This window comes from Hyperolius riggenbachi, chromosome 5, assembly GCF_040937935.1.
Source record: "Hyperolius riggenbachi isolate aHypRig1 chromosome 5, aHypRig1.pri, whole genome shotgun sequence".
Taxonomy (NCBI): Eukaryota; Metazoa; Chordata; class Amphibia; order Anura; family Hyperoliidae; genus Hyperolius; species Hyperolius riggenbachi.
The window spans coordinates 227,707,240-227,732,690 of NC_090650.1; the positions used below are offsets into that span (position 1 = coordinate 227,707,240).

Consider the following 25,451-nt stretch of genomic DNA (forward strand, 5'->3'; position numbering starts at 1 on the left):
TATTTGCACTGCAAAAACTGCATTAAATTTTTTACTAATGCAACATAATAGCAAGTTAAAAATGTGGAAAACTGCATTGCAACCACAGATCAAACATAACGTCTACACAAGCCCTGTACTGGAGGAGTTGTAGTAAGAACTCATCTCCGCATCAGAATGTAAATAGCCAGCATTAGTCATGATTTAACAAGCCCTGCTCTGTCTGCCAGGAAAATGAATGTACAGTTGCAGTTCCTTATCAGAATTAGCAGCTTCCTGGCAGCAGCAGAGTAGCTTGTAGCTGAACTAAAAATTGGGCACAACTGAGGGGGCGTTGCATAAAAGAAACCAACCCCTGTGAAGCATTTCAATTGGCTTTCAAAACAAAACAAAAGAAAGCAATGAGGGAGGATAAAGCTCTTGAAACCAATGTATAATTTAAAACGCTGCATTGGAGGAAGGCAGGCAGCTGCGCTGTGCACTCTAATTAGCGCAATCTGTGGTGCTCTCTGACATATATAGAACGCCTGACACAGAGCTCAGCTGGGCATGTCTGGCCAGTGGCCACAATATTGATCACAGCAGCATGGATCACCGGCGTAACGAGGAAGGACCAGGCAGTCCGGACTATAGCCGAGGTGTACAGAGAGACTGCAGGCTACATTCCTCCATCACTACTGCAGGTGAGCTCCTTCTCATCACTGGCTGCATTATAAGGCGATGCTTCATCATAACTGATAGTGCACATGACTTTTACAAAGTTTTATGTGTCTTCAATGAGTTATTTAGGGTTTCTTCCTTTAGAATACTAAATGTGCTGTAGCTTGGAGAATGTTGGTTTGATGGCGTGCCTATGACACTGATGACCTTATTGCAGAACAGGGCAAACCTTAAAATGTACACTAGACAGATAAAGATAATATCCTTCTGGAGACCTCTGTTGCTGCATTTGGACCTAGGGAGCAAAGCAGTTCTCATGGTGGTGTGGTGACAGTTTTTTTGCAACTTTATAAGATTTTGCAACTGGTTGCAATAATTTATCAGTATTTAGTAACAGAAAATGCAACCCAACCTAACCCTATTCTAACACAGAACTCTCCTCTGCTGGGCAGCTAATCACCCCCTTTCTAACTAATAACCCCCTCCTGGTGGGAAGTAAATGCTGGCAGTTACAAATAATTATGGCTGGGAAAAGTGAAAGATGGCATGCATTTGCTGAACAGTAAGTCGCAATAGCTTTACCACAGCGGCGCTCCCTCCTGTGTATGGGCTGGTGCACACTGGAGCGGTTCTGGAGTGTTTTTTTTATTTATTTATTTATTTATCTTTTTTTTTTTTTTTTTTTTTTTTTTTTAAACTCTTGCAGGGGGAAAACTGCTTTTTTTTAGATTTCTAAGGTGTTTCTGCCTCAATGTTGAGGTATAGGAAAAGCTCAAACTGCTCTGAAAAAGCTAGATCAGAGCGGTTTTCCAGGTGTTTTTGTTGCGTCTAGTGAAAAATGGCGCCGGCAAAATAATGGCGCCCCCTTCTGCCCGATATATGTTTAAAACGATATTTATCGTTTTAAAGGTTAAAATAGTGCAGACCTTTTGAATGAAATTTCTCGTTTTAAAATTTTTTAATGGTTTTTTTTTTTTTTTTGTCCTGCCTGAACGATATTTATCGTTTTAACCCCTGCTTTGCTGCCGTTTGGAAAATATCTGCCCGCCGGCTTTAATGTTTAATAGCAAAGCCCCCTTAAAAGCTAAAAACACCAAATTTGCAGGGAATGTTAAGAAGAAAATTGTGAACAAGAGGAAACGTTTTTATTTATTTTTTTACCTTATAGTTTTTGCGAAAATCGATTTTGAATATTCTTCTGACCGTGGGAAAATTAAACGCCCGCCACCTTCAGCGGTTAATAGCAAAGCCCCTTTAAATGCCAGAAACTCCAAATGTGTAGGGAATGTTAAGAAGAAAATTGTGAACAAGAAGAGAATTTTTTTTCAAAAAGGCTGCATTTCCACTTGTGCGGTGCGGGTCCATGCGAATTCGCATGGATGATGATTTATGCGAATTTAACCATGGCAGTGCCGGTGTGCTTTTCTATTGTTTCTATGCGAATTTGCATGAAAATTCGCATGCCCAAACCTCATGCGAATTTCCTATTAAATACTTTGGCTATCATTCATAAAGCCTTTCCGCATGCGGAAATGCTTAAAACAGCTGACTTTACCGACCACTTGGCAAAGTCAGCATTCATAAAGCCTCTTTCCGCATTGAAAAATGACACTACCGAGCAGAGTGATAAATCACCGCCTTGTGCGGTGATTATCGGTACAAATGTAGCAAAATGTTCATTCATAAAGATCACCGCAAGCAGTGTGAGGTCGGGAAGTTCCGCTCCCTCTGATGTGGCGATATCAATGTAAATGAATGGAGACACACAGACCTCCCAGGCAGCTGCAGCAGAGCGGAACACGGAGAAATGTATCAACTCGGCAGCTTCCGTGTCTCCGCAAGCCTACCGCCTGTCTACCGCCAGCTTAGTTCGGGGAATCTCCGCACTGCTTCCACACACGGATACATCTTTATGAATGCCCACCCAGAAGTCTAAAAATCCGCCAGCGGTGTTTTCCCGCTCTGATTCTCTTTATCGACAGCCTGTTCATGAAAGCCATTGTATGCGATTCGCATAGCGGTATGCGAATTCTGATGGCTCTGCCCTGCGAATTTTTTTTTGCACAGAAAACGCAAAGGAATCCTGACAAGTGGAAACAGTCCCCTTCACTTGTATTGCTATGCGAATTTGCATGCGAAAAACGCATGCAAATTCGCGATAGTGGAAATGAGCCCAAAGACCTTATAGTTTTTGAGAAAATCGATTTTAAATCTTCAGAGGAAAATGTATCTATTTAAATCGCGTACTGACATTTCCACGGCGGAAACAATTCCCGCTGACTTTAGCAGTTAATAGCAAAGTCCCCTTAAATCCTAGCAACACCAAATTTGCATGATATGTTAAAAAGATACTGGGAAACAATATTTAAAAAAAAATTGAATTTTTTTTTTTAATTTTTGGGTTATGTTCAGAGTGTGGGAATTTTTTTTGAAAAAAATGACGTGGGGTCCCCCCTCCCGAGCCTCTGTAACCCCTTGTCCCCCATGCAGGCTGGGATAGCCAGAATGCGGAGCCCCGGCCGACTGGGGCTTCGCACCCTGAGCTATACCAGCCCGCATGGTCCATGGTATGGGGGGGCTCCGGGGGGAGGGGCGGCTAAACCTCCCCCTCCCCCCCCCCCCCCCCGGAGCCCCTTGTCCAATCCATGGACAAGGGGCTCTTCCCCGCCTCCCTTGCCCCAGGTGGAGGCGGGGCCGACGACTCCCTGGGGGGGGTTCATGGTGGCATCTGGGAGTCCCCTTTAAGAAGGGGACCCCCAGATGCCCACCCCCCTCCCAGGAGAAATTAGTATAGGGGTACAAAGTATCCCTTACCCATTTCCATAAAGGGTTAAATGAAATAAAAACACAACCACAAGAAAAGTCCTTTAATATTCTAAATTAACCACAAATAGTTATCTGTACCTTTAAGAAAAAAATCCCACGCCAATCAGGTCCCATGACAGTATCCTCTATCTTGCGATCTTCTGATACATCTTGATTGAAGATCCCCGACGCCACACACGCCTTCCCCCGCACTGCTCTCAGCTATACTAAGTATAGCTGAGAGTGCGTCTATTACAGACGCATTACCGCTAGCTGCCGCTGCCCTCCCTGCCTCCCCCCACCTGTCACCCTCACCCATGCTGGCACCCAATGCACCCATGGGTGCCAGCATGGGTGAGGATGACAGATGTGAGAGAGGCAGGGAGGGCAGCGGCAGCCAGCGGTAATGCGTCTGTAGAGATGCACTCTCAGCTATACTTAGTATAGCTGAGAACAAAAAGCATCTTTAAATTTTGGCTCCAAGGCTCCCCATTGGTTCCTTATCGACCAATGGGGATCCTCCTGATCCCCATTGGTCGGTTAACCACCCTGGCGTTCTATTGAGATCGCCAGGGCGGCTGCGGGAGGGTTTTTTTTAAATTAAAAAAAAAAACTTATTTCATGCAGCCAACTGAAAGTTGGCTGCATGAAAGCCTGCATGAAAGCCCACTAGAGGGCGCTCCTGAAGCGTAATTCCGATCGCCTCCGGCGATCAGAATTAACAAGGTAGGCTGCAATGAGCAGCCTTCCTTGTTTGGCTTTTCTCGCCGCCATGGCGACGAGCGGAGTGACGTCATGGACGTCAGCCGACGTCCTGACGTCAGCCGCCTCCGATCCAGCCCTTAGCGCAGGGCTCGGGCGGCTGGGGGGACCCTCTTTTGCCGCTGCACGTGGCGGATCGCCGCGCTGCGGCGGCGATCAGGTAGCACACGCGGCTGGCAAAGTGCCGGCTGCGTGTGCTGCTTTTATTTTATCAAAATCGGCCCAGCTGGGCCTGAGCGGCACCCTCTGGCGGTAATGGACGAGCTGAGCTCGTCCGTACCGCTAAGGTGGTTAAGGAACCAATGGGGACCATTGGAGCTTAAATTTAAAGATGCTTTTTGCTCTAAGCTATAATAAGTATAGCTGAGAGTTCGGCGGAGGCGGCGTGTGTGGCGGCGGAGATCTTCAATCAAGATGTATCAGAAGGTTGCAAGATAGAGGATACTGTCGTGGGACCTAATTGGCGTGGGATTTTTTCTTAAAGGTACAGGTAATGATTTCTGGTTAATTTAGAACATTAAAGGACTTTTCTCGTTGTTGCGTTTTTATTTTATTTAACCCTTTATGGAAACGGGTAAAGGGTGCACCCCTATACTCATTTCTCCTGGGAGAAGGGCAGGCATCTGGGTTCCCCTTCTTAAAGGGGACTCCCAGATGCCACCATGACCCCCCCCCCCCCAGGGAGTCGTCGCCCCCCTCCTCCTCCTGGGGCACTGGAGGTGGGGAAGAGCCCCTTGTCCATGGATTGGACAAGGGCTCCGGGGGGGGGGGGGGGGGGGAGGGGAAGGCTTGGCCGCCCCTCCCCCCCCCCCCCCCCCCCGAAGCCCCCCCGCCCCATACCATGACCCATGCGGGCTGGTATAGCTCAGGGTGCGAAGCCCCAGTCGGCCGGGGCTCCGCATTCTGGCTATCCCAGCTTGCATGGGGACAAGGGGTTACAGAGGCTCGGGAGGGGGGACCCCACGTCATTTTTTCAAAAAAATTCCCACACTCTGAACATAACCCAAAAATTTAAATTTAAAAAAAAAAAAAATTTCAATTTTTTTTTTTTTTAAATTGTTTCCCAGTATCTTTTTAACATATCCTGCCAACTTGGTGTTGCTAGGATTTAACCACTTGAGGACCACAGTCTTTTCGCCCCTTAAGGACCAGAGCCTTTTTCTCCATTCAGACCACTGCAGCTTTCACGGTTTATTGCTCGGTCATACAACCTACCACCTAAAGGAATTTTACCTCCTTTTCTTGTCACTAATACAGCTTTCTTTTGGTGCTATTTGATTGCTGCTGCGAGTTTTACTTTTTATTATATTCATCAAAAAAGACATGAATTTTGTCAAAAAAATGACTTTTTTTTTTAACTTTCTGTGCTGACATTTTTCAAATAAAGTAAAATTTCCTATACATTTGAGTGCGAAAGTTATTCTGCTACATGTCTTTGATAAAAAAAAAAAAAAAAAAAAAACAACATTCAGTGTATATTTATTGGATTGGGTAAAAGTTATAGCGTTTACAAACTATGGTGCCAAAAGTGAATTTTCCCATTTTCTAGCATCTCTGACTTTTCTGCGCACCTGTCAGGTTTCATGAGGGGCTAAAATTCCAGGATAGTACAAATACCCCCCAAATGACCCCATTTTGGAAAGAAGACATCCCAAAGTATTCAGTGAGAGGCATGGTGAGTTCATAGAAGATTTTATTTTTTGTCACAAGTTAGCGGAAAATGACACTTTCTGACAAAAAAAAGAAAAAAAAAAAGTTTCCATTTCTTCTAACTTGCGACAAAAAAAAAATGAAATCTGCCACGGACTCACTATGCTCCTCTCTGAATACCTTGAAGTGTCTACTTTCCAAAATGGGGTCATTTGTGGGGTGTGTTCACTGTCCTGGCATTTTGGGGGGTGCCTAATTGTAAGCACCCCTGTAAAGCCTAAAGATGCTCATTGGACTTTGGGCCCCTTAGCGAAGTTGGGCTGCAAAAAAGTGCCACACATGTGGTATTGCCGTACTCAGGAGAAGTAGTATAATGTGTTTTGGGGTGTATTTTTACACATACCCATGCTGGGTGGGAGAAATATCTCCGTAAATGACAATTTTTGTTTTTATTTTTTTTTACACACAATTGTCTATTTATAGAGATTTCTCCCACTCAGCATGAGTATGTGGAAAAATACACCCCAAAACACATTATACTACTTCTCCTGAGTACGGCGATACCACATGTGTGGCACTTTTTTGCACCCTAAGTGCGCTAAGGGGCCCAAAGTCCAATGAGTACCTTTAGGATTTCACAGGTCATTTTGCAACATTTGGTTTCAAGACTACTCCTCACGGTTTAGGGCCCCTAAAATGCCAGGACAGTATAGGAACCCCACAAATTACCCCATTTTAGAAAGAAGACACCCCAAGGTATTCCGTTAGGGGTATGGTGAGTTCATAGAAGATTTTATTTTTTGTCACAAGTTAGCAGAAATTGATTTTAATTGTTTTTTTTTTCACAAAGTGTTATTTTCTGCTAACTTGTGACAAAAAATAAAATCTTCTATGAACTCATCATACACCTAACAGAATACCTTGGGGTGTCTTCTTTCTAAAATGGGGTCACTTGTGGGGTTCCTATACTGCCCTGGCATTTTACGGGCCCAAAACTGTGAGTAGTCTGGAAACCAAATTTCTCAAAATGACTGTTCAGGGGTATAAGCATCTGCAAATTTTGATGACAGGTGGTCTATGAGGGGGCAAATTTTGTGGAACCGGTCATAAGCAGGGTGGCCTCTTAGATGACAGGATGTATTGGGCCTGATCTGATGGATAGGAGTGCTAGGGGGGTGACAGGAGGTGATTGATGGGTGTCTCAGGGGGCGGTTAGAGGGGAAAATAGATGCAATCAATGCACTGGGGAGGTGATCGGAACGGGGTCTGAGGGGGATCTGAGGGTTTGCCCGAGTGATCAGGAGCCCACACGGGGCAAATTAGGGCCTGATCTGATGGGTAGGTGTGCTAGGGGGTGACAGGAGGTGATTGATGGGTGTCTCAAGGTGTGATTAGAGGGGGGAAATAGATGCAAACAATGCACTAGCGAGGTGATCAGGGCTGGGGTCTGAGGGCGTTCTGAGGTGTGGGCGGGTGATTGGGTGCCCGCAAGGAGCAGATTGGGGTCTAATTGATGGGTAACAGTGATAGGGGGTGATTGATGGGTAATTAGTGGGTGTTTAGAGGAGAGAAGAGATGTAAACATTGCACTTGGGAGGTGATCTGATGTCGGATCTGCGGGCGATCTATTGGTGTGGGTGGGTGATCAGATTGCCCGCAAGAGGCAGGTTAGGGGCTGATGGGTGGCAGTGACAGGGGGTGATTGACGGGTGATGGGGGATAGATGCATACAGTACACGGGGGGGGGGGGGGGGGTCTGGGGAGAATCTGAGGGGTGGGGGGGGTGATCAGGAGGGAGTAGGGGGCAGATTAGGGACTAAAAAAAAAAAATAGCATTGACAGATAGTGGCAGGGAGTGATTGATGGGTGATAAGGGGGTGACTGGGTGCAAACAGTGGTCTGGGAGGTGGGCAGGGGGGGGTCTGAGGGGTGCTGTGGGCGATCAGGGGGCAGGGGGTGGGGAAATCAGTGTGCTTGGGTGCAGACTAGGGTGGCTGCAGCCTGCCCTGGTGGTCCCTCGGACACTGGGACCACCAGGGCAGGAGGCAGCCAGTATAATAGGCTTTGTATACATTACAAAGCCTATTATACAAAGTACATGCGGCGATCCGGGTGCTAGTAACCCGCCGGCGCTTCCGAACGGCCGGCGGGTTACAGCGAACGGGGGGCAGAGCTAGTCCCCGGCGCCTGATCGCGTCACGAATGACGAGATCGCCGCATAGCAACGCCCGCAGCCGCCCCGCCGATGGGCGTATTGCGGTCGTTTGGGCCCGGACTTTGCCGCCACCCATTGGCTGGGGGCGGTCCTTAAAGTGGTTAAGAGGACTTTGCTATTAACTGCTAAAGTCGGCGGGAATTGTTTCCGCTGCGGAAATGTCAGTACGCGATTTAAAGAGACACTGAAGCGAAAAAAAATATATGATATAGTGAATTGGTTGTGTACTATGAATAATTACTAGAAGATTAGCAGCAAAGAAAATATTCTCATACTTTTATTTTCAGGTATATAGTGTTTTTTTCCAACATTGCATCATTCTATAATATGTGCAGATTACACAACACTCAGCATTCAAAATGAGTCTTTCAGAGCAGTCTGTGAAGTAATGACCTCTCCTCTAGCAGAGGAAAAGTAAATAGTCCAGGAACAGTTGAGATAATAAAAGTCAGATAACAGCCCTCTCCACGACTAACTTAGTCGGAGAGCTTAATGGCTTGTTTGCATAGAGATAACAACTGGAGTTTCTCAACTCTTCCTGTACTGGAAACAATTACACTGATGTATCTGATCCTAATGTTTTATTTCTTAGCTGTGCTACACATACAAATCATAATATCATCACTTTTTTTTTTTTTTTTCGCTTCAGTGTCTCTTTAAATAGATAGATTTTCCTCTTTGAAGATTTAAAATCTATTTTCTCAAACTATAAGGTCTTTTTGAAAAAATGTTTTCCTCTTGTTCACAATTTTCTTCTTAACATTCCCTGCAAATTTGGTGTTTTTAGCTTTTAAGGAAGCTTTGCTATTAAACATTAAAGCTGGCGGGCAAATATTTTCCAAACGGCAGCAAAGCAAGGGTTAAAACGAAAAATATCGTTTGGGAGCAATATAAATATAAACGATAAATTTCGTTTTTAACCACTTCAGCCTAACTGGACGAAAATTTTCATCCAGTTAGGCTGCGCACACTCCCGCGGGCCGCGCACGCCCTCGCTGCTGGCCGTTAGCCCACCGATCAGTGAAAGGGATTATAAATCCCTTTCGCTGATCGGACCCCCCCAGAGAAAAGCCGACAGCGTCTCTTCAGACGCTGCGGCTTTTCTGAGCTCTGGTCTCGTTTCTTCTGCCTGGGAGCGAGATCGATCGCTCCCAGGACTTTTTGACTTTGGCCATCTTGTGGCCAAATAGCAAATTACACCAAAAACACACTTTGTGTTAAATAAAATACATTTTAATACATTAAAAAAAAACCTGTTTACCTCCCACACCAAAAAATACCCGCATACAAGTTTAAATAAAAAAAAAAAAAAACAAAAACAAATAGTTAAGAGTCTGAACTTTTTAAATATGCATGTCAAAGGAATATATCAATATGATTTATTAAATTATGGGCTTCTAAATAGTGATGGACGCAAATTGAAAAAATGCACCTTATTTCCAAATTGAATATCGGCGCCATACATTGTGATAGTTACATAATTTAAATGGTGTAATAAGCGGGACAAATTGGTAAATAAAGTACATAGGTTTTAATTATGGTAGCATGTATTAATTTCAAACTATAATGGCCAAAAGCTGAGGAATATATTTTTTTCCATTTCTTTCTTAATATTCCTGTTAAAATGGATTGACAATAAATTAATTCTCAGCAAAATGTATCACCCACAGAAAGCCTAATTGGTGTCGAAAAAAACAAGATATAGATCCATTCATTGTGCCGAGTAGTGATAAAGTTATTAGCAAGTGAATGGGAGGTGAAAGTTGCTCAGATGCAAAAAAAATTTCAACCCTGTGGGCTTAAGTGGTTAAAGCCGGTGCCGTTTTTTTAGCTGTCAAAAACGAAAAATAACTAGCGATAGTGGTTCTCTATGGTGCACCGTTTTTTTAACTACGATAACTGGCGCCATTTTTAACGGACCCCGTTTTTGTTACAGAAGCTGTTCAGTAACAGATTTTACTGTAACAATATTTGAAATCTGCTACACAAAAATGCTCCAAAAACCGCTAGGCATGTTTATAAAAGGTCTCTAAACATGCCTAGAATCGCTCTGAAATCTGCTTCAAAAACCTCTAGCGTTTTGCAGATCTGCTAGAGGTTTTTGGTGTGCACTGGGCCTACGAGTGTGGCCATGCCTCTACAATAAGCCAAAGTTGCTTGCACATGCCTTTGGGCTACTTTAACATGAGGGTGGTGTGTTGCATCAGACAATATATTTGCACTGCTAACATGTGATTATATTGAAACTAGCCACAAAGCTGTTTAATAACTGCTGGTGTGTGTGTGGTCCACAGGTGCCTGTTCTGACTGCTGCCTGAAGCCTACCCATGGTTGCGTGCTGTACATGCACACCAGGCACTTAATCCAACACAATAATATTGACTGAGATATTTAGGATGGTACATCCATATCAATATGTGCGAAGGAGTCCTTTGGAATAACACGATGCATGATGTGCAGTACCGCTTAACATTTGCATGAACAGTTACAATCAAGCATACTTACTGTGCGCTTTATGCAGTGTATCACACAATCCAACCTCTCCTCCGATGCAATCCTATTTTCCAGGTTATGTACTGCAAAGCCCAGTGTAAAAGTATCCTGGGAAAAACAATGTCTAATCTGTTTATTAACCCCCTTGGCGGTATGAAAAATACCGCCAGGGGGAAGCGCAACAGTTTTTTTTATTTTTTTTTTTTTTTATTTTTTTTTTTTTTTGTATCATAGCCGCTACTCAGCGGCATCCCCCCGCCCGCTTCGATCGCCTTCGGCGATCACCGATCAGGAAATCCCGTTCAAAGAACGGGATTTCCTGGAGGGCTTCCCCCGTCGCCATGGCGACGGGGCGGGATGACGTCACCGACGTCGGGACGTCATTGGGAGACCCGATCCACCCCTCGGCGCTGCCTGGCACTGATTGGCCAGGCAGCGCTCGGGGTCTGGGGGGGGCGCGCGCCGCACCGGATAGCGGCGATCGGGCGCGCGGCGGCGATCGGGGTGCTGGCGCAGCTAGCAAAGTGCTAGCTGCGTCCAGCAAAAAAAAAATTAAGTAAATCGGCCCAGCAGGGCCTGAGCGGCACCCTCCGGCGGCTTACCCCGTGTCACACACTGGGTTACCGCCAAGGAGGTTAAACAAAGATTTCTTGCATTGGGTCAGGACAAATCGCATATAGAAACTTCATTTAGAACATGTCTTCTTGTGGGTTAGGGCCCTTTTTCACTAGTGCGGCGCAATGTTGACGGGAAAATCGCGGTAACGAATCTGCATGCGGTTTCTATGCGGATTTTCACACGGAAATCACTCGCGGTTTGCACAACGAGAATTTTAACCATGTCAATACTGGCAAGCATTGACATGGGTTTTTAAGCGGAAACGCCGGGAAAACCGCAAGACTAAAATGCTTGCGGTTTTCCTATTTAGTTACATTACCGACGAATCGTGTGCAAATTCTGATGGGTCTGCCGTGCAGATTTTTTTCTGCACGACAAACCGCACAGAATCCCGCACAAGTGGAAACAGGCCCATCCACTTGTGTTGTCAATGAGAATCTGCATGCAGATTTGCTCTAGTGGAAACCGGCCCTTAGACCAGCTGTGTGTGTGTGTGTGTGTACATAGTTACACAGCTATTTTGGTTGAAAAAGGACATGCGTATATTTTACCTGTTCTCCTCCCCTCTAATTTGATCGCTGGTGGCGAAATTGGTCACTGAGCCCCCCCCCCCCCCCCCACCCACTATAGTCATAGTTAACATTACAGCCTATGGTGGCGCCCAAATTATCAGCACAACTCTGCACCGAAATTGGCTGTCTCGTGCAGGAGCAATGCTGCATGTGTTTTTTTTTTTTTTGTTTTTTTTGTTTTTTTTTTGTGGCTGTGAAACAGGTAACATCTCTCTGCTCTCTCTCCCTTCTGGAGATCAGCATCATCTGCAGCACAAACCATCATCTGCAGCACAAGCACAAGAACCATCATCTGCAGCCCAGACCAAGTATGATGGCGGCGCGCACAGACGCAGCGGCTTCATGCTACCCACATTGGTGCTCTCTGCTATTAATTTTCTTCCTACTGACCTTCACCGCCTCACAAGCAAAGGCCAGCATCCACTACAAACGCCAGGAGCTTCTACAGATCGGATCAAGCAGCACAGGAGATTACTTTAACACGGAATCAATACCGCAGGAGATTCTTAGATCACCGGGTCTTTCGTTAACCACTGCTATCCTCGGAAATAGACGGGGCAGAAAGCGAAGCAAGAGGAAACAAAAGAGAGGTAAGCGATCAGGACTGCTAACTAGACTGAGAGCTACTCCACATAAAACCCCTCTTCCTAGCGCACTGCTTGCAAATGTGAGATCCCTCGCAAATAAAATGGATGAGCTCCGACTGGATATCTCCACGTATAAAACTATGAGAGACTGTTGCCTTTTGATTTTTTTTTTTTGGAGATATGGCTGGACCCCTCCATACCAGACGCTGCAGTTGAGCTTGTAGGTCACACGCTTCACCGTGCTGATCGAACGCATGATTCTGGCAAGAAAACAGGTGGAGGACTATGTGTTTATATCAATAATGCTTGGTGCACTAATGTAACCATAATCAACAAGTCTTGTTCACCTGATGTGGAATATTTAATGCTGAGATGTCGACCGTTTTACCTACCCAGGGAACATACAGTTATTATAATTATGGCAGTATACATTCCACCTCATGCCAATACTAAGTCAGCAAATGAACAACTGTTTGATATCATTAGTAAGCAACAGAATTTACACCCTGATGCAATTTTCATCATTGCTGGAGATTTTAACCAAGCAAATCTTAAGAAGGTATTTCCCAGATTTTATCAGCATGTGGACTGTAAAACCAGAGGAGAAAACACCTTGGATCATGTCTATACAAACATAAAAAGTGCCTATAAGATCACCCAACGCCCCCCACTGGGACAGTCTGACCATCTATCTGGTTTCTTATTCCCGCATACAAAGCCATTATCAACACTGCTAAACCAATTAGCAAGTCTGTTAAAGTCTGGCCTGAGACTGCCATCTCTCAGCTCCTAGATTGCTTTGAAAATACGGATTGGGATATTTTCTTTCATGAAACAGACCTGGAGACGAGTACTTCCTCTGTATTGTCATATGTTAATTTCTGTGTGGACACCATCACTGTCAACAAAAGAATTACGATTTACCCAAATCATAAACCATGGATAACAAAAGAACTCAAGGGACTTCTAAAGAATAGAAACAAAGCTTTTAAAATACAGGACAAAGACGCATATTCTTCAGCCAGAGCAAGTCTGAAAAAAGGCATACGAAATGCAAAACTTAAATACAAACAAAGGATTGAGGAAAACTTTGAAAATGACTCAAACCCAAGGAGGATGTGGCAAAGCATTCAACTATTCACAGATTACAAAAAGAAGAATAGCACTCAATATACACTGGACAATAACATCCCCAGCCTAGCAGAGGAACTTAACAACTTCTTTGCTAGATTTGAAAAAGACAACAATCGGCCTCCAGTCAACTTTGGGCCCACTACAGACTCACAGCCATTAATCCTTCACATACATGAAGTGCAGCAAGCACTCACAAATATCAACACCAGGAAAGCTGCAGGTCCTGATGGTGTGCAAGGACGTGTGCTCCAGGTCTGTGCTGGTCAACTAGCGAAAGTTTTTACACAAATATTCAACCTCTCTCTGTCCTTGGGTGTTGTTCCATCATACCTTAAATCTACAACCATTGTGCCAGTCCCAAAAAATCCTAGGATAACCTGTCTTAATGATTATCGACCAGTTACTCTAACCCCTGTCATCGCCAAGTGCTTTGAACGACTGGTAGCCACACACATCAAGGCCTCCATCCCAGCAAATCTAGATCAACACCAGTTTGCTTACCGAACAAATGGATCGACTGAGGATGCCATCTGTGTAGCTCTCCATGCTGCCCTCTCACACCTGGAAAAGCCCAACTCCTATGTTAGGATGCTTTTTGTTGACTACAGCTCAGCATTTAACACCATTGTACCTAGCCAGCTGACCAACAAACTCCATGCACTAGGTCTTGCTCCCTCCATATGTACTTGGTTATTGGACATCCTTACTAATCGCCCTCAAACTGTCAGACTAGGAAAACAGACATCCTCCACCCTTACCCTGAGCACTGGCGTGCCACAGGGCTGTGTATTAAGCCCTCTCCTCTATGCACTTTTCACCCATGACTGCCAGCCTATCCATACCTCAAACGTAATGGTTTGCAGATGATACGACTGTCATTGGGCTTATATCAGACAATGAGGAAGCTGCATGCAGAGAAGAAGTTAGGAACCTGACTGCATGGTGCGACATTAACAACCTGTTATTAAATACAAAGAAGACCAAAGAAATTATTCTGGACTTTAGGACCACCAAAAAGACTACTCACCTACCGCTAATGATCAATGAAGAGGCTGTGGAGAGAGTTTCCAGCTTCAAATTTTTGGGAGTCACCATCGCAGAGAACCTGTCCTGGGCTGACAATGCTTTAGCTCTAACTGGCAAAGCACAACAACGCCTCTACTTTCTGAGAAAACTAAGGAGCGCTAACCTCCCACAGAAGCTGCTGGTTAATTTCTACAGATGCACTATAGAAAGCGTTCTGACCAATTACATGACTGCCTGGTACAACAGCTGCACGAAGGCTACTAGAGAAGCCCTGCGGCGAGTTGTTAAAACAGCAGAAGCCATTATTGGCACTGAACTACCATCACTGGAACTTTTGTATAATACTCGCAGCGTGAGAAGGGCCAAAAACATTATCAAGGACAACACTCACCCTGGAAATGCCCTGTTTGAGCTCCTTCCATCAGGTAAACGTTTTAGATCAATCCGCACACACACAAACCGACTGAAAAAACAGCTTTTTCCCATCCGCCATAAACTTGATAAACTCTGAATCTTCTCTGAAATAATTAACACTGTGTACACATTGTTCAAACATCTGTAATACCTGGCATACTTGTATAATTTCTTCTCTTCCTTGTTACTATCACTATGTTCCCTATATGCACCGTGGGGTTGTCATGAAAAGCAATTTCGTTGTGTTACACAATGACAATAAAGTGAATTGAATTGAATTGAACTGGCCACTGTAGGAATGGATTTTTTTTTTAATTTTTTTTTTTTTTTTTTATCTGGGGAAAGCCTTAAAATGCAATTGATTGCTTTATAAATGAGAACCAAGGGCAAGTTCTAATGCTTGATTAAACTATACAGATAATGATTACATTGCATATTCTTGCCAAGTTGGTGTAAATATTACTACAAATTGCATGCGGCTTTGAATTGAGCCACTCTACATTGGTAGCGCATACATTCTTATTGGGCTAGTTTCATTCTGTACAGAGATTGCAGCCATAAAATTAACATTTCATTGATGGTAGGGATGGTCAATTAGCTGATTTGGGATTGTGTATGCATCTTGAAAATGGACCATTCAGATTATATCAGTGAAATTTGATACTTTCATTTTTCAAACTGCATGCATTTGCGTTCAGAATCTACATTATCTCAGAACAATTTTGTTATTGCCCATCCAGCCATCTCTACTGAGCAGCATAAATACTATGCCCTTCACTTCCCTGCACCTGGGTGTCTATCACAAGCATCTATGCAGTTATGCCCAATGGATACTAAGGGCCCATTCACACTTGCAAATTGCAAAACGCTAGCGCTTTTCCTAGCGTTTTGCTCTGGCCATTTTTGGCGATTAATGTGAATCGCCATTCACACTTGTGTGATTTTTCGTGATCGCGTTTATCGCTTCTATAGCACTGAACGCAATTGCCGGGAAATCGCCTGAAAATGGAGCAGGATACAAATTTGTGTTTGGCGATTTGCGTTATTGCTGATTAACGCAAATCGCCCAAGTGTGAACAGGCCCATAGGTTATTATTGCATTAGTGCTTTAAAGGGCGCTAGCGCTTGAGCGTTTCGCCAACATCGCCGGCAAAATGCTCATGTGAACAGGGCCTATTTCCACTAGTTCTGCATCAGTTTTTCTGCATCCAGATTTCTGGATGTTTTCATGTAACGCCTGTTTCCACTACACGTGGATTCTGGATGCAGAAAAACTGATTCCAATGAAAGCCTATGAGCCTGTTTCCACTAAATGTGATTTGCAGACTTCTGCATCATGCATTGTTTCCCATACAATGAACACGTCAATGGAAACGGGCCCATAGACTTTCATTGGAGTCAGTTTTTCTGCATCCAGAATCTGCTTGTAGTGGAAACGGGCCCTTAGGGCATATCTTTACTTGTCAGTTTTTCTGCATGAGTTGTCTGACGGTTTTGCATTATTGTCTATTGTTTTTCTGCATTTGAAAAATGCATCCAAGTGTGACCTAGCCCATTGATTAACATTGGTTGCAGGTTTGCTGTACAGGAAAAACTGACGAGTGAAGACAGGCCCATAGATGGCAACAGTTCAGGTTTGCATACAAGCTGTGTGCTGCTTGGAACTAGAATACTCAAAATGAGCAGGAAGTGCATTTGATTTCCCCCATTCCAAGCTGCACGCAATTGGCGTTAGTTTCATGAAATAATAGATTGCCAGCTTACTGACCATCTGTAATTGTTGTTAGTTCATAAGCAGTGGCGTAGCTACAAACCTCTGGGCCCCGATGCGGAATCTGGATGTGGGCCCCCCCCTGGCAACAACAGCCCCCCCCCTCCCCCGGCAACACCCGATGGATGCACACACATATCAAAATCCCTATAGCCAGCTATAGGTACCCCCAGTATAGGTAGTCAGGCATAGGTAAGCCAGTATAGTTGCCCCCGGTATAGGTGAGATAGGCAGGCGCCGCCGGTATAAGTTAGATAGGTGCCCCCAGTACAGGTTAGCTAGGTGGGTGCCTCTAATATAGGTAGCCAGAATAGTTGCCCCCAGCGTACGTTAGATAGGTAGGTGCCCCCAGTATAGGTTAGTTAGGTAGGTGCCTCCAATATAGGTAGCCAGTTTAGTTGCCACCTGTATAGGCTAGCTAGGTGCCCCCAATACAGGTTAGATAACTAAGTGCCCCCAGTATAGGTTAGATAGGTAGGTGCCCCCAGTATAAATTAGATTAGGTCGGTGCCCCCTAGTATAGGTTAGATTAGGTAGCTGCCCCCCAGTATAGGTTAGATTAGGTAGCTGCCCCCCAGGATAGATTAGGTAGCTGCCCCCAGGATAGATTAGGTAGGTGCCCCCCAGTATAGGTTAGATGAGGTAGCTGCCCCCCAGGATAGATTAGGTAGCTGCCCCCCAGGATAGATTAGGTAGCTGCCCCCCAGTATAGGATAGATTAGGTAGCTGCCCCCCAGGATAGATTAGGTAGCTGCCCCCCAGGATAGATTAGGTAGCTGCCCCCCAGGATTAGGTTAGAATAGGTAGGTGCCCCCCAGGATAGATTAGGTAGCTGCCCCCCAGGATTAGGTTAGATTAGGTAGCTGCCCCCCAGGATAGATTAGGTAGCTGCCCCCCAGGATAGGTTAGATTAGGTAGGTGCCCCCCAGGATAGATTAGGTAGCTGCCCCCCAGTATAGGTTAGATTAGGTAGCTGCCCCCCAGGATAGATTAGGTAGCTGCCCCGTCCCCATAATGGAGGGGGGGCGCAGCCGCGGGGAGGGCAGCCCGACCTCTCCCTCCCTTCCTCTCCCCGGGGCCCCCCCCCCCTCAGATGCAGAGTGAGCGGCTCACGGAAGCGATGTAGGCAGAACTCACCTCCGTCCCTGGTTCCAATCGCCGCTGATCTCCTCTCTGGCTGGCTCTGCATAGATGCTTACACACGCAGCTTCCTGTTTAGCCGGAAGCTGCGTGTGTAACAACATCTATGCAGAGCCAGCCAGAGAGGAGATCAGCGGCGAGTGGAACGCAGGGAGGCGAGTTCTGCCTATAGCGCTTCCGTGAGCCGCTCACTCTGCATCTGAGGGGGGGCCCCGGGGAGAGGAAGGGAGGGAGAGGTCGGGCTGCCCTCCCAGCGGCTGCGGCTCCCGAGTCCCTCCTACCAGCGCGCACGGGCGCATGGCCCTCCAAACGGAGATGGGCTCCCCGGGCCCCTCCCCCGCCTCCTCAGGAGCCGGGCCCGGTCGCCAAGGCGACCGCTGCGACCACGGGCCCTACGCCCTTGTTCATAAGGCAGGTTGAGGCTAGGTCAGCACTGGGCAAACTACAGGCTGAATCCAGCCCGTGTGGTTGCCGGCGTGTAATACGCTGGCATGTCCTGGCGGCATGTGATGCGCAGTTGTCATGGAGATGTGACGCTGGAATCAGTGAGTCAGGTGACTCTGCAGGTGTAGGGGAAGGCGAGAAATGTAGGGAACATGACACTCGTAATGTTTGCCCAGTGGTCTGATGCATAACACACGTGTTAAAATGAGTGTGAGTTGCAATGGAGACTGGACTTAGACTTTAAAGGACACCCGAGGTGAAAATAAACGAAACTAAACAGTTTTATCTAACCTTCTTCCCTTAGGCCTCTTTCACAGTGGGACGTTGCGTTTGATGTGACGTTAAAGGGGCACGTTGTGCGACTTTAACGCAGTGCATGTAGGTTATGAAATTGGACGTTATTTTGCACTGTGTTGTGTCCCTTGGTGCGACGTTTGTCGCATAGTGATGGAACGAAAATGGCGCATGCGTTACATTTAAAAAAAATCAAATAAAAATTACTGAGCATGTGCAATATATACAAAGCAAAGTATTGCTAAACGCACAGCATGCAGCACTTTCTAAATATTGCTACACGTTACACACAACGCAACGTGCGCACTGTGAATGTCGCACAGACTTTGTATTGCTGTGCGTTAGTCTGCGTTATAATTTTTTTATAACGTACGACTTTAACGTCCCACTGTGAAAGAGGCCTTAAAGATGACTTTAGATATTCCACAGTTTTATTTTATATTTAAATCTACTATTTTTTTAGGTGTTGTTGTCTCTGCTCAATGACACATTTTTTTTGAAGTATGCCAGAGCTAAAATCTATGAAATATTGACCCTTTTTATCTCTTCCCTGCTCTCAGAAGCCATATTCTGCTTGGAAAGAGTTTTTTTATAGTTGTAATTTTGTATCAGTTGGTCACACTGTAGTCTAACCTAGTGCTGACTCGGGCCTAGTGCACACCAAAAACCTCTAGCAGATCTGCAAAACGCTAGAGGTTTTTGAAGCAGATTTCAGAGCGATTCTAGGCATGTTTTCTAAACATGTCTAGCATTTTTTGGAGCGTTTTTGTGTAGCAGATTACAAATATTGTTACAGTAAAGCTGTTACTGAACAGCTTCTGTAACAAAAACGCCTGGAAAGCCGCTCTGATCTAGTGTTTTTCAGAGCGGTTTTCCATTTTCCTATACTTTAACATTGAGGCAGAAACGACTCAGAAATCTAAAAAATGCTGCAGCCCCCGAGTTTGCGTTTGTGGAAAAAGCGAGCCACTCTGGTGTGCTTCATCCCATTCACTTTCATTAGCCAAGCGGTTTCCCCCTGCAAGCGTTTTTAAAAAACTCTCTTCAGAAACGCTTCAAGCTTTAACATTAAAATAACAATGTACAGTAACCTTTACAAAAATGCATTGACAGAAAATGACATCATACTATCAAATTGATAGTATGTCATTTTCTCATGTTTATAAATTTTACTGCATTGTGAATTTATCAAAACAAATGGCACGTATTAATAAAAGCAAAGCTGAGTACCACAGCAGATCCTGGGCAGTGGTCACTTACTGAGCAGTGGTGATCCGAGTTGTTTGCTCGACAGGATAGTGGAGGGATAACCGATCCTGGGCAGTGAGCAAATGTACAGTACACTCTGACCACGGGAGACAGGGTGTAAGTGCAGAACAGGAGATGTGCAGAACCTTCTCCTCCACAAGCAACGTGCTAGCCGCATTACACTACTTGCTACCTTCCGGCCAGAAGCATGCTGCACGGCCAACACAATTTTACGCATGGAATGCTTAAAGTACGCGTAAGAAGCCCGCACGAGTAAATTGTACGCATGAAAAAATCATCACTTTGACATTAGGAAATTGCTTTGCCGCAAATCGCGATATCTATTTTAAAATTATATATCGTGCAGCCCTACTGCCACTTGATGTTTAAAGAATCTGAAGCCTCCAAAAATACCTGTTTTTTACATGACAGTCCTCTTAAAGTGTAACTGTCGGGCATAAAATCAAAAATCAATTCTTTATTTTTATCTGGTAAACAAGTAATAAGGATGCTACCCAGGCAATCCAAAAGTTAAAATCACTATTACTTTTCTTGTTTATAAATGATCATTCTCCAGTTTACCTGACTCTTATTCGGTACGTTGCCGCAAAAAGGAAGTTGCAGGGCATGCTGGGTTGTCTTTTTGCTTCTTTATTTCCCCTCAGACTTAACTAATGTGCAGAAGCAAAAAAAGGACAACCCAGCATGCCCTGCAACTTCTTTTGTGCGGCAGCGTACCAAATAAGAGTTAGGTAAACTGGGGAATGATCATTTATAAACAAGAACAGTAATAGAGATGTTAACTTTTGGATTGCCTGATTAGCATCCTTATTTGTTTACCGGATAAAAATAATTGATTTTTTATTTTATGCCTAACAGTTACACTTTAAGCATTAAAGCGGAACTGTAGATACAAATTAAAAACATTGTTTCCCAGAACGTCATTTCGGACAGCACCCCTGGATGAGACCTGTCTCCCTTCCCACCGTGGACAGGAAACTGTTAAAAGAAGAATTTGTATAAGCAATAGGCAGCCACATATAAGATGCTACACCTGCCACAGTACCTCAGTTTAGTTTCCTGTCCCGGACGGGATGCATGGGAGAGGTCTCCAGGAGTGCCATCCATGTCAGGCGGCAGGGGCAGCGGTTTCCAGGACTCCAAGCAGCGCTGTTCAGTGAACAGTCGGAGCCCTGCAGGGTGGAGGAGGCTTCTCCATCGGAGGCAGCGACTTTATGCGCACATATGCGTGCATTGGAGAGAGTTCACTTCCGGATGAACCGGAGGTAGTCACGCGCTGGCGTCACGCGTGATCTGAGGTTTGAGCCGGGCGGCAGGGGCCGCGGCAGTGATTAGGAATCAGCATACAGCTATAGATGTGGTATGTTTCTTCTGCTTGGCTGGATGTATGTTATGTATAGGGGGATTTGTCTAATAGCTGGCTATCGTTTATTATGTTTTATACCCCAAAAGACATAAGACTGAGAAGGTTGAAAAGTCTGACAAATCCTCTACTCAGTCCAGTCAGCATGGATTAGTAACTCTGAATTGTGCCAGTATTATACAGAGAAGGTCCACAGACAGCAATAGGAAATTAAAGATTCTGCTATTGCTTCTACTGCCTCAGCTGCTTCAGATAGGCCTGGGACTAGTAGTGCTATGGATTATCTGCCTGTTATAACTAATCCATCATCTCCTATGTTGTCTGCACCTCCGACTATGCCTCCTACTTCTAAGAGACATAGGCCTGTATTCATAGAGCATTCCCGCATGCGGTAATGCCCAAAACAGCTGACTTTACCAACCATTTAGCAAAGTGTGCATTCATAAAACCTGTTTCCGCATGAAAAACTGACATTCCTAGGCAGTGCGGGAAATTACCACCTTGTGCGGAGATTATCACAACACATGTCACTGAAGGTTAATTCATAAAGATTAGAGCAGGCGGAATGTGAGTGGAGAAATGTTGCTGTTTAGATCATGCGATAAGCCGGCGGATAACAGCCAAGCTAATGGAGAGACAGACCTCCCAGGCAGCTGCAGTGAGAGCAGAACAAAAACTGCATCCCAGAATACACAGGCTGTTATTTTTTTTTTTATTTTTTTTTTTTCCCTCTTGGGTACCTGTTTTCAGATAAATTTCACATCAGAAAGCCTGCATGTGTAACATTTCTTGAAGTTCTTCTAAGTTGTGGCAATTAAATCGATTGTTTAGAAGAACTATTAGGCAGATAAAGTTTCAGCCCTACAGTCGGAAGTCCTTTCCCTGTTTTAAAAAAAAGGGTAGTTCGAGAAGCACCGAAATGTCAGGACAGGGATTCTATTCTCCTGTTTTTTTTCTAGTAAAGAAGCTACAGGGAAATTATCGGTTCATACTAAATCTAGAGTCTACACCGGAAGGTAAAATACAGAAAATTCAGGATGGATTTGATCTATTATTCATCTTACAGAAGGACGATTTCCTAGCCTTTCTAGACCGAAAAGATGCGTATCTTCAATTACCGATACATCTGTCTTCTCAATAATACTTAAGGTTTGCCATCCAGATGGAGGAAGAGGTAAGAATTTATCAGTTTAATGATTTGCCCTTCGGATTATCCTCAGCTCCAGGATTGTTTATGAAGGTAATGTCTGGGGTTCTGGCTACTCTTAGAGAAAAGTTAACATTTTGGGTTACCTTGATTTTCTGTTTTGGTGGACATCTCCCGATTCGGTAAGAGATCAGATTGTTAGGACAATAGTTTTACTACAAGATCTAGGTTGGATCATTATTTGGGAGAAATCTTCCTTAAATCCTACACAGATTATACATTTTTTTGGGGCTATTTCATCAGCATATCAGACACAGGGGAAGCAATTAAATTCTATCATGGCTCATTCCACAAGAGGAATTTCGACCTCTTGGGCAGGGGCCTCTATAGATCAGATTTGCAGAGCTGCGACCTGGTCAAGTCACAATACGTTTGTAAAGCTCTATCGCCTAAATGTATCTGCCTCTGCAGGTTTATCCTTCAGAAGGAAAGTTTTTTTTTTTTTTTTTTTTTTTTTTTTTTTTTTTTTTTTGCAAGCTGTGGTCCCACCCTAGGCTTTATCTCTTGTACATAGTCTCATCCAGGGGTGCTGTCCGAAATGACGTTCTGGGAAAAATCCCTTTACTTACGGTAAAGTCTTTTCCAGTAGTCATGAGGACAGCATCCCTGCAACCCGCCCTTATTTGAGTAGAAAAGAGAAATAAGTTTGTGTAAGCATCATTAAATGTCCGTGTCATCTTTCTTATTAATTGAGGTACTGTGGCAGGTGTAGTATCTTATATGTGGCTGCCTATTGCTTATGCAAATTCTTCATTTAACCGTTTCCTGTCCACGGTGGGGAGGGAGACAGGTCTCATCCAGGGGTGCTGTCCTCATGACTACTGGAAAAGACTTTACCGTAAGTAAAGGGATTTTTCACTTACCTGGGGCTTCTGCAAGCCCCCAGCAGCTGTCCTGTCCCGCGCCGAGTCTCCGTTCCCCTGCCGCTGCTCCGTTCCGTAAGTCGAGGCCAGCGCAGCCCTGCCAAGCGTATACTTTCTTCACGTTCCCCTCTGCAATAGCGGGGAACGCAAAGAAAGCATACGCGTGGCCAGAGCTGCGCAGTGGCCCAGCGGCAAAAACTAAAGTAGCTGGCAGCGGGAGAACGGAGGCTCGTCGAGTAGCAGGACAGGATGGCTGCTGGGGGCTTGGGGAAGCCCCAGGTAAGTGAAACAATGTGTTTAAACACTTAAAGGGAACCTTAACTGAACGGGGGGTAAAGAGTTTTACTTACCTGGGGCTATTACCAGCCCCCTGCAGCAGTCCTGTGCCCTCGGAGCCGCTCTGGAATCCTCCGGTCCCCCGCTGTCACTTAGTTTCGTTTTTGACGACTCACCAGTCGCCGGCCGCCATGCGTATTATTGGACGCATTCACCAATGCAATTAGCGCTATTGCGGACCGCAACGCGTACAAAAATACGCGTTGCCGCATATCTACGCGTGCGGAATGCGGCAACGCGTATTTTTGTACGCGTTGCGGTCCGCAATAGCGCTAATTGCATTGGTGAATGCGTCCAATAATACGCATGGCGGCCGGCGACTGGTGAGTCGTCAAAAACGAAACTAAGTGACAGCGGGGGACCAGAGGATTCCAGAGCGGCGCCGAGGGCACAGGACTGCTGAAGGGGGCTGGTAATAGCCCCAGGTAAGTAAAACTCCTTACCCCCCGTTCAGTTAAGGTTCCCTTTAAGGACTGCAGTCATAAAACCCCTTGAGACACTGAAGCGAAAAAAAAAGTATGATCTAATGAATTGGTTGTGTAGTACAGCTAAGAAATAAAGCATTAAGTGCAGAGACAGAAGTCTAATATTGGTTTCCAGTACAGTTATGCTTTCACAGTTAGACGTTACAAGTGCACGTTAGTGCAGCCTGTAACGCAGCCCACCGCACAGCAATGAAAAATGAATGAGCTGTTCAGTGCCCACGTTGCGTTACATTGTAACGCAGCATGTAAAAACAAAGTGCAGCATGCTGTGCGTTATAAGTGGCTAAGCCGCGTTAGACTGCACATGCTCAGTGATGTTGGAGGAGGTCTCCCCTCCTCCTCCTCGGCCAGGTACATGGCTAATTAATATTCACTGCACGTGTGACCAGTTATCTATGCAAGTAGCCATTGAGCTCTGCTACTTTGAAAGTGGTTGAGAACTCTGACTTCTGATTAGGTTATCTCAGCTGTATTGTGTTTTTTTTTTTTTTTTTTTTTTTTTTTTTTTTTCTTTTGCACAGAACAGTTCAGGACAGGTCAAAAGTTCACTGCCTGTTCTGCAAAAACTTTTAAAGAGAACCCGAGCTGGGTTTGAACAATGTGATCTGCATAGTGAGGCTGGATCTGCCTATATAGCCCAGCCTCTGTTGGTATTCCAAACCCCCCCTAAGGTCCCCCTGCACTCTGCAATCCCTGATAAATCACAGCCGTGCTGTCCACACACAGGACACACAGCCTGTCGCAGCGGCTGTGTTTTTCTCTGTCAGTCTGCTGCTTCCCCCCCCCCACCTCTTGCAGAACTCCAGTCCCCGCCTGCCTCCCTTCCCTCCTCGCTGATTAGAGGGAAGGGAGGGGGGGGGCAGGGACCGGAGCTCTGCAGGAGGCGGGGGAGCAGCAGAAACTGACACTACAGATGTAAACACAGCCACACAACACGGCTGTGATCTGTCTGATTTCAGAGTGCAGGGGGACATTAGAGGGGTTTGGAATACCAACAGAGGCTGGGCTGTATAGGCAGATCCAGCCTCTGTATTCAGATCACATTCTTAAAACCCAGCTCGGGTTCTCTTGAAATTGTTGAGTAATGTGTAAACTACAAGTATTAGAGAATGATGCAATACTATAAAAAGCTGTATAACTGAAAATAAAAATATGAGAATTTTTTTTTTTTTTTGCTACCAGTGTTCTAGTAATTACCCGTACTACACAACCAATTCATTGCATAATTTTTTTTTTTTTTCGCTTCAGTGTCACTTTAAGGACCAGACTTGAATTTTGTCTATTTATTTATTATTTTTTTTACTTTCTGTGCTGACATTTTTCAAATAAAGTAAAATTTCTATATACATTTTTGTCTAAATTTA

At 45.0% G+C, this 25,451-nt stretch overlaps 1 protein-coding gene across 1 annotated transcript in view; it reads left to right on the plus strand.

The window, feature by feature from the left end:
* Positions 1-410: 410 nt before the first annotated feature.
* The window catches only part of OTULINL (OTU deubiquitinase with linear linkage specificity like), a 111,680-nt gene continuing 86,639 nt past the window's right edge, over positions 411-25,451 (plus strand). The window contains exon 1 of the mRNA XM_068234585.1: positions 411-662. Coding sequence (XP_068090686.1) covers positions 566-662 — 97 coding nt within the window. The 5' untranslated portion in view covers positions 411-565. The remainder of the gene's footprint in view (positions 663-25,451) is intronic.